Source organism: Eptatretus burgeri, chromosome 5 (assembly GCF_056783735.1).
Source record: "Eptatretus burgeri isolate ZD-2024b chromosome 5, Ebu_testis_v1, whole genome shotgun sequence".
Lineage (NCBI taxonomy): Eukaryota > Metazoa > Chordata > Myxini > Myxiniformes > Myxinidae > Eptatretus > Eptatretus burgeri.
This window is the reverse complement of record NC_140965.1, coordinates 3,639,691-3,650,070: the sequence shown is the minus strand read 5'-3', so window position 1 is coordinate 3,650,070 and position 10,380 is coordinate 3,639,691. Positions and strand designations below refer to the sequence as shown.

Genomic DNA, 10,380 nt, shown 5'->3' with positions numbered 1-10,380 from the left:
AGCGTCACCCCTCGGTAGTTGTTGCAGTCTTGGCGATCACCCGTCCCTTTCCAGAGAGGGACAACAAGGCCCCTCTTCCAATCAGTTGGGATGATGCCTGTGTTCCAGGTAGAGCACAAAACTGCATGCAACGACACGAGTGCAGCATTTCCACCAGCCTTGAGAAGTTCAGCATGGATGCGACAGATCCTTGGAGCTTTACCCCATTTCAACCGGTTCACCGCAGCCCGTGTTTCCAGGAGCGAAGGTGGACCACAGTTGTTTGGAGGGTCAGCAACAGGGATTGTAACACCCTTGACGTCCAACTCGACAGCTGGTGGATCAGCCTGGTACAACCGTTCAAAGTAACCGGCCCAGCGGGCCTTCACTTCAGACTCCTGTCAAGAGCCTACCACTCTCTGCTCTCACTGCAGTGCTCCGAGGGATGGGCTTGGATGAACGCAATGCTCAAATTCCCCTGGAAGCGGGACGAGAATCACCTGTCCACAGGTGATGCTCTACCCCTCACAGATTCCTCGCACATCGGCCTCCTTGTCCACCCTTGGTGCACGTACAGTTTTACGCCTCAGTTCCCTGAACAGCTCAGCTCTGCCATTCAGCCTGGCCCTGCGACTCTCGTCAATGGTATCCAGTGTCCCTTAAGAGACAAAATTCTTCTTTGCCCTGCAGTGAGTTCCAAGAAATCTACCGGCAACATCAAGGACGGTGGTCTTGAAGGCACTCCACAACTCTTCAGGACCCCCCAAAGCACCCAGACCCTCCACATGTCCATTCAGCCTGTTCGCAAACTTCTCAGCTACCTTCTCATCCTTCAGCTTGCCAACATCCAGCCGAGGCTGGGATGGTACCATTCTCCAGGATTTAAGGTGCAGCTTTAGAGTTGCTACAACAAGCCGGCGGTCAGTATTGAGGAACTGAGCACTCCAGTAGACCCTGCAGTGCTGGATCACCTCCAGCGACCATCAACGAGGATATGGTCAATCTCCTTTGCCACACCACCAGCGTTGGAATACCAAGTCCAGCGATGAGCTTGTGGGCGCTGAAACCATGAACCAGCCACCCTAAGTCCATGACTTCTTGCAAAGTCAAGAAACTTGGTGCTGTTCTGGTTCATAGTTCCTGACCCATGGGGACCAACACACACCTCATAACCATCCCTATCAGTTCCAGTCGATGCATTGAAATCCCCCAAGACGAGAAGTGTATCTCGTCTGGGGCACTGATCAACCACAGACTCGAGCGTGGCGTAGAATGCATCCTTCACGGTGAGAAGTCGGAGTCGGAGCATAGACAGAGACCAGGGAAATGACACCTAAGGAGTGACAAATCCTTAGTCTCATAATACGCTCGTTGACCGGTGTTACCTCAATTTTCATTGTACACAGCTACAGCAACTCCTTGAGTATGGTAACCATCAGAGCGACCAGACCAATAGTAGGTGTAACCACCCACCATTATCTTTCCGCAATCCGGTTTCCGAACCTCAGAGACTGCTGCAATACCGATGTCCAAACACTTGAGCTCAGATGATAACAGACAGGTGATTTTTTAAATTTCGTGTTCCACAGTGTTTTTATGGGGGGCAGGCAAGGTTTCAAAGGATAGAGGGGATGGATGCAGGCAGATGTCCATCTTTAACTTCCACCAACATAACGTGGGATCTTTAACGTCCACCAAGGAATGCCAGCAGAAGGGATGCCAAGTTGAAAGTCCATCCAAGGAACGGCACACATTGATGAACAGGTTACAGCTGGGTCGGGATTCGAACCCAGGCTAGACAGTTGAGCAGCTTCGAGGCGAGTGTGCATATCTGTAGGCCATCCCGCCAGCTCGAGGCGAGTGTGCATACCTGTAGGTCATCCTGCCAGCTCGAGGCGAGTGTGCATACCTGTAGGCCATCCCACCAGCTCGAGGCGAGTGTGCTTACCTGTAGGCCATCCTGCCAGCTCGAGGCGAGTGTGCTTACCTGTGGGCCATCCTGCCAGCTCGAGGCGAGTGTGCTTACCTGTCGGCCATCCTGCCAGCTCGAGGCGAGTGTGCATACCTGTAGGCCATCCTGCCAGCTCGAGGCGAGTGTGCTTACCTGTCGGCCATCCTGCCAGCTCGAGGCGAGTGTGGATACCTGTCGGCCATCCCACCAGCCCTCATGTACATGATACAGGAGTCTAACCTGATAATCACGGCCCGGCCATGCAGTTTCTCACGTGACAAGGAAACACTTCAAAATCACAGGTCATGGAATGAATGTAGAATTTTATTTCAATCATTTGACTTTCTCAGCACGGTTTGTTTGGCAGATTTATGCATCTCTCCATCGAGTTTGCTCCCTGATACAGTATCCAGATGTCACTTCATTAACTACTATGCTTCCAAGCCCAAACACCAACATTCCACGTCGCCCTTTAAAGGTAGCTTATTAAGGTACGAGTATACCTTTTCCACTTTCCAGTCTTCCTTCAAATTCAGTTTCTTCTTCGAGATATTAAAGAAGAAAAAAATGTCTCTTGCTTTCCTTTATATTCATATAATTCTGAAGTTCTCTTCCCTGCAACATTCATTCGGAATTGTGTTCCAAAGCGATGAAAAAGAAAAGTACTAAATATCAAAAAAAACAACAACAAAAAACAAATTTTAACAACTACAATGGAAGGATGTGAAGTTTCACCATTAACAATAAAAACATTGTAGAAAGAATGAGTAGGAGCTTATTAAATCGAAATTACATTTTAATTAAACCTGATGAGAGTGTGTAAATCAAGTTTAATCCCAAAAATATTCAAGTTTGTTTCCTTCACCTGAAACAATGTATGAACAAATATCAATTCCAATTCTGAGTTTCATTGTTTATTCAATTACATTTTTTGGTGATGCGTTTTCCCAATTAAACTCACAATTTTGGATCATGCAACATTGAGTATCGCCATTTGTGTGCACGATTCTTCTGTAAATTATGAAGAATTGTAATTAGCGGGCCAGCACTGTGGTGCCACGACCCCCTACCCTGCCGCCTCCGTACCCAGACTCTCTTGGTGTGGGCATGGCATCAAACATGGACCCTCCTGACATTACGGTTGGATTCGTACTTATTTCTCCAGCCGCATAGGTGGAGTTGTCTGGTCCTGGTGGCCGACGGCCAAACATGGGTCCAACATCCGTCCCAGGCAGCGAAGCTTGTGGCATTTCAGGTGCTGGTGGTGACAGTGTTGATCCCATTGGTCCGAACAAGTCCTCAGCTAAAGGACCTTTGAATCTGGGAGTGAGAGAAAATGAAATCGTTTATAGAATTCGTTATTTTATAGAAATACTGGGCACAATACAGTTCATATTTTGTACCTGGATTCCATGATGAAAAAGATTGCAAAATGGAGGTTTTCTTTGTTTTTTATTTTTATTTTTAAAGGAAATGGAATTTGTATCTTTGCCTCTGTGTGACAGCAGTGCTCAAACTAACGCGACATCCTGAACGCTAAAACAACTAAAGAGTTCATAGAACACCTTACCCTGGGCAGTCTTGAGGAAAAAAGAAAGAAGACATGGGCGCGGTCGGTGAGCAGCAAATATTGGTCGAAATGATGTAAAATGCCATAATATTTTGTCTAAGTTCTGCTTAACAGAAGGTTTTTACGTACATACATACATGCATACATTGGGAGCATGCGCTACAGCGTGTCGCTGCATCCATTTCCCATTAGTACTCCAGGGGTCTTCATCTGGCCATCCCCAGGCAGATGCCTGGCCCATCCCCATCTCTTAGGGCTAGGACATTCCAAGCACCCACCCGAAGGGACCGCCTTCTGGTGGACGACACCTTAGCACCACACACTACTTCATATGGTTTTGCAGAGTGAGGTGTTTTAATGGTGGCAAGAATGCAAATCCTGCCACCCATCTCCTAGCAAAGGTAACCCACTGCAGGATAAGGATGGCCGTTGGCTCGTAAGGAGCTCCTCTGCTATTTGACAGGTTTTGTTTTTAATCTTGCTGGGTGTCTATATCATACACCCTCCTCGCCAGGAAACCTGGTGGGGGAGATAGTTCAGTCGCCGACAACCCGACCATGAACAAGTTAGTACAGTTTACATGATACCTGTAGCAAGTCACAGATCTCATCAGGCTTGACCTGACACTCTGGGTCGGGTGCCACCAAATCAGCCAAGATACTCTGTACCGTCTAGCATGGCACACTGCAGATTCCCCATCCTCGAGTGATCCCCCAACCCAAACCTCCGAGCAGCCGGATTACAAGCACACACCACTACGCCCAGTGGAAGGGTTTTGAAAGTGCCAAAAAGGCGATTTGTGTTCCACAGTGTTCAAGTGTATAATTCAATTGAAATGAAATGAAGACTTTAAAGGTTCGAGAAAAATATATAGATATATTTCAGAGGTTTACCGCCGTTGATGCAGCGTCTTACACACCATCTTATAACAGGCTACATTAATTATTCATGCCTGTTGTTTGTGTCCTTTATGACGTCATTAACACCAGTAAGTTTCCTGTTTAGCAGTCAAACAAAATTGAAAATTATTCCAGAAAGGTAGACAGAGTAAAAAACAAATTTATCTAACTCCTCTCAACGCATGTGCTATCAGGACGAATCCAGAGCCAATGTACCGCTAAACTACAGGTTTGTTTTCTGATTCATGTTCAAAATATAATGTTCAATTGAAATCAAGTTATTCCTCCATCAAACCAACGTTTCGAGACAGATCGACAGAACCAATTGCTTAACTTGGCTTTTCGCACGTGGTATAATTACTACCAAGCTGTTTGGGAGGACAGAGACCAAAGTACAGTATCTCGCAAAAACCCTTCATGTGGTGTGCAATGTCACAAAGACTCACAAGGATTCTTCTCCCTCCAGGAGCTTCTTGTAGGTGAAGATCTCTGCATCAAGCGCAGTTTTCACATCCAGAAGCTCCTGATAGGATCCGAGCTGGCGCTGGAGATCTGCCGTGCAGGCCTCAATTTCGTTTTCATATCTGGAACTCTCACTTTGCAGTTGCATCAGCTCTCCGGATTCTCGCGCTTGCAATTCTGACAGTGTCCCAACTTGGGTCTGGTGCTACCATCAGAGAAAAGGTCCACGTGAGTAGGATTAGAGTTAGCTTCAAACATTGCATATAGTGCTTGTATTTCTTTTCTTTTCTGTTCTCTCTCTCTCTCTCTCTCTCTCTCTCTCTCTCTCTCTCTCTCTCTCTCTCTCTCTCTCTCTCTCTCTCTCTCTCTCTCTCTCTCTCTCTCTCTCTCTATATCTCTATATCTCTATATCTCTATATCTCTATATCTCTATATCTCTATATCTCTATATCTCTATATCTCTTTATCTCTATATCTCTATATCTCTATATCTCTATATCTCTATATCTCTATATCTCTATATCTCTATATCTCTATATCTCTATATCTCTATATCTCTATATCTCTATATCTCTATATCTCTATATCTCTATATCTCTATATCTCTATATCTCTCTATCTCTATATCTCTATATCTCTATATCTCTATATCTCTATATCTCTATATCTCTATATCTCTATATCTCTATATCTCTATATCTCTATATCTATATCTCTATATCTCTATATCTCTCTCTCTCTCTCTATATATCTCTCTCTCTCTATATATCTCTCTCTCTATATATATCTATATCTCTCTCTCTCTCTCTCTCTCTCTCTCTCTCTCTCTCTCTCTCTCTCTCTCTCTCTCTCTCTCTCTCTCTCTCTCTCGTTCTCTCTCTCTCTCTCTCGTTCTCTCTCTCTCTCTCTCTCTCTCTCTCTCTCTCTCTCTCGGATATAGATCTCAAAGTTTATTACATTAACTGCAAAGTGTTACACAAAATATATAGGCTCCAGACGCGAAGAAATCACGTTTACCGAACAGCCTTTTTCTGAGGTCCCTTCGATCCATTCTCATCTAATGCCTTTGCCCCTAAACCCCACCTTCTTCCCCCAAAACATGCCTTCAACGTGGATGTGGAGATGAGTTAAACCTGGGCAGCGAGTGGCACAAAATGTTCGCCCACCCATGTTCTATACCACTGCACATCATCACTACATCAAACGACCAAACCCACCCACTAAAGGATTCACAAAATGGCGGATGAACGTCAGAACGTCACGATCTTTTCTTCAACCTTTCCTTTACCTAATCTTACCTGATCTTTATCAATAAAATAAATGGTCTCTTAAAATGTTTCAACTTCCTCTTTTCCATGTGTGGTTCTCTGTATTGTATCATATTTCACTACTCTTCTTCTTCCTCGAAAGATCTTTCCTTCATCCCATGTCTAAAACGTCCCACTGTTACAACGTTTCTTTTCTCCATTTTAACAAATCCCAGTTTGCAATGCATGTTCGTGTTCCATCGGTCCTTTTTTTTCCAACTTCAGTGCCAATTCACCCCACCTCCGAAAATCTACCTCCTCCTAACCCCTCAGCTGTTGTACCCTCTCCTTACCCCTCATCCTCTCTCCACTCTTGGCACCTCTTCATTATCTTCTGCTTTAGTATCAGCTCCCCCTCTGGTGTCCCAAAAGTGTATGGTGTTCTAACATCTGTGGGTTCCATTCTAACTGAACAGATATCTCACTCTCTCTCAATCAGTAAACTCATCACCACAAACATGCTCCTGCTCCTTCCTTCCTCTCAGTGCACCTCCCCATCTTCCCAACCACTCAAATATTGTGCCTCCCCCTGCCCGCTCTCTTCTTTACCATAACTCAACCAAGTCTCATTCCTCCCCTTTCCCCTCCCCCTCCTCCCCATTGGCTGTGCCTGCTCTCATCGTCTCCCCTCCTCTTAAAGCTTCCATCTCACCCTCCCTTCCAAAGCAACCTTCACTCTCTTCCCCCTCCAAGCTTCCCTCTCACCTTTCTCAAAAACTCCCCCCTCACCTCCTTCTCCCTCCAATCTCCCCCCTCACTCCCCTTTCTCAAATTTCCCCGCTCACATTCACAAAGCTGCCTCCTTCCCCTGCCGTCTCTTCCATCTCATCCCTTCACCTCCTCAATTCTTCAACTTCCCTCTGCCTCCTCACCTATTACTCCCCACTGTGCCTCATCCCATCACCACCGAGTCTTTTCTCCTCCTCAACCGGCCCTCTCCCCAAGCTGTTCTGCAACCCCCCACACTCTTTCAACAACTCTCCCTAACTCCCTCTCCCCCCTCATCCTACCATACCCTCCTCTGCACCCAAAGACTCCTCCCCTCCCTCTTCCTTAGCAGTGTAGACCTCAAACATCTGGGGCCTTCACTCAAACCTGACAAATCTTTCCATACAGGTTGCAACTGACAAACCAGACATAATCTGTTTCACAGAAACTTTCTTCCTTCAAGACGTCTCTGACTCCCAAATATCTCTCCCTGGTTACTCCCTCCTCCGGTATGACAGACCTGAGCCTCATTCTGGCGGCGGAGTTGCTCTCTTCATCAAAGACTCTATTCCTCACTCTCCATGCACTGCATGCACCCATGCACCTCACTCTCCATGCACTGCACCCACTCCCCCACACCCCCAGGAATACCTCTGGCTACAGCTTCCCCTCCACTACCAGCTCATGTTTAAATGTGTGTTGTACCGTCTACAAGTTTATGACTCTATTTACATCTTGCTCTCCGAAAACATGGACCAACTTCTGTCCTCTCATCCCAACTCTCTCTTCCTCATATGTGGTGACTTCAATTGTCATCATGTCAGTTCGCTGGGTTTGTGTACTCTCTCTGGTACCTCCCTCACCTGTCATGGCACTTCAGCAAAAGACTTCTGTGACTCATTGGGACTGACACAATCTGTCAATTTCCTGACCCGGATCTCAACCAATGGTACTCCATCTCTTCTGGACCTGATTTTGACCAATTTCCCTGAAAATATCTACTGTTCTTCCTCTGCCCCAATCGGTTCATCTGAATACATCCTTGTCAAAGTGAACATCTGTCTGACTGTTATTAGAGAACCACCTCAGCGCCGTCAAGTCTGGCATTTCACTCAGGCCGACTGGCAGGGACTTCAAGCAGCCATCAAACTTCTCGACTGGTCTCCTATCGCTACTTTCTCTGACATCAACTCATCCTGGGAATTCTTTCAAAGAAGCTTGCTCTCTCTCTCTCTCACATGCAGAGATTTATCCCATCTCGTCCTCAATTGTCCTTCCCTTACTCACGTCCATGGTACACTGAAGTCTGTGGTGAGAGAGTTGTCCTGAAACAAATTGCCTCCGCCTCATGGAAGGCTAATCTAACTGAAGGCAATCTCAGTTCCTTCCACAAAGCTCGGAACAAGTGTGTGTTTACCCTCAGGAGAGCCAGAAACCAACATCTTTCTAATCTCAAGTCTGAACTCTCAAACCTGCCTCCCTCCTCCAAATCCTGGTGGCATCTAGATAAGTCTGTTTCTGGTGTATGTTCCCCCTCCATCTCCTCCCTTTCCACAAAATGGCCGCACTGCTGATACCGCACGTGAAAAGGCTGAATGTCTAAACTCTGTGTTTGCTTCTAAATATTGTGTCCCAAACCCATCACTTTCTGTACCCACCTTTCCCAGTCACACCCAGCTATTCCTGGACTCTGTGTCCTTTTCTCCTGACAAGGTGGAGAGCTTGCTGTCAAACCTCGACTCAGATTCTGCAACCAGTCCAGACGGCATCAGCCCACGTGTCCTCAAAGCCTGCACTGCTGCTCTTGCTCACCCTCTCTCTGTTCAATTCACCCTCTCATTTGCTCAAAGTCATCTGGCATCTGCTGGGAAATCAGCAAATACAACCACTCTGCATAAAAAAGGAGCAAAAACAGATCCCTGCAACTATAGACCAATCAGCCTTCTCCCAATCATCAGCAAGATTATGGAATCCATCATCACTTCCGACATCAAATCCTTCCTCTTCTCCAATGGCTTAATTTTCGATCATCAATTTGGATTCAGACGAGGTCACTCTACCCTGGACTTGCTGCTCCTGCTTTTCCAACAATGGATGGAGGTCCTCAATGACAAACATGAAATCAGTCATCTCCACAGACATATCACGTGCCTTCGACATGGTCTGGCAGCCCGCCCTGCTCACCAATCTCTCTTCCTATGGTATCGAAGGCAATCTCCACTCGTGGCTTGCAGACTTCCACTCCTACCCTCAATGGAGTTCTGTCATCCACTCTTCTGTCCAGGCTGGAGTTCCTCAAAGCAGTGTTCTGGGCCCTTTGATTTTTCTGGTTTTCATCAATGATCTCTTCAAGTCTCTGCTCACCTTCACTCTTTCATTCCTCTTTTTTTCCCCTCCTTTGGAACAACTCCCCCACTCTCTTCAATCCTACTCTTCCCTCCAGGTCTTCAAAACAGCTGTTCACCACCATCCCTTATCCTCCCCCATCCAAAACCTTGATCTTTTCTACCCCCGCTAATCCACCCCAACCCCACCTCCTTCAAATTCCCTGCTTTCCTTCCTGAAAGTCCCTGTAGTGTTTACCCCGTGTACCCCACGTACCCCACGTACCCCGCCCCATCCCTCTCCCTTCCACAGATCTTCTCATGTCTCTGTTCCCCACTGTTTTTTCCTTCCCTCTCCCATGCCTCTTGTCTCCTGCTACCCTTTTTGTACGTTGTGTGTGTTAACTCTCATACGAGCCTCGACATTGTCTACAAAAAATAAAATAAAATAAATCCATATATTTATACTTACTACAACAAAACTTTTGAATATAATGGACATATGTAGATATAATGGACATCTTCTCCTCGTCTTCCCTTTATAAGGGTGAGGTCCACTGGCACTAAGCTCCTGCCCTGCCTTTTTTTTGGTGAACAAAGTCGAGGCTCAGGAAAGCTGGAACACAGAATGCATCAGGATACAACAGAACAAAATTAACAGCAGAGAGGGGAGAAACGCTAAGAGCAGGGCCGAGGGACAAAATATACGGAAATGGACAAATAATGGGTGTGAGTACGAATGAAGGGTTGGGGATGATACAAGATGGAGCAAACTCTCTGAAAGAAAAAAACTGGACATTTTGGTGGAGGGGGTGGGTCAGGTTTAATGGGGGTAGAAAAGATATTGGCTTTGGATCGGTGGTGAGCAGCTGTCTCGAAGATCTGGAGGGAAGAATGAGATGAAAGACAATGTGGAAGTTGGTTCCACAGGTGGGGAAAAAAAAGAAGAATGAATGAGTGGAGGTAAGCAGTGATGATGGATTGAGGTAGGTGAACAAGAAGGGACCACATGCATCCTGCAGAAACCTTGTGGAAGACAAAGCACAGAAAAAGCAGAGTGTACAGGACCAGAAAAGAGGTGGAAGAAGACAGAAAGACCACCAACCTCTCTGTGATGGCAAGAAATAGGTCCATCGACTCAGCTTCATTGCAGGAAATTCCAAAGATCTTGATGGCCTTG

General features: G+C 46.3%; 1 protein-coding gene across 1 annotated transcript; it reads right to left on the bottom strand.

The window, feature by feature from the left end:
- Window positions 1-2,233: 2,233 nt before the first annotated feature.
- LOC147025721 (peripherin-like) lies at window positions 2,234-5,096 on the bottom strand. The gene is made up of 2 exons (XM_085880419.1): window positions 4,846-5,096; window positions 2,234-3,250 (listed from the first exon to the last, which is right to left on the bottom strand). Exons 1-2 carry the CDS (start codon window positions 5,007-5,009, stop codon window positions 2,965-2,967), a joined length of 450 nt encoding a protein of 149 aa, XP_085736545.1. The 5' UTR covers window positions 5,010-5,096; the 3' UTR covers window positions 2,234-2,964.
- Between the last annotated feature and the right edge of the window lie 5,284 nt (window positions 5,097-10,380).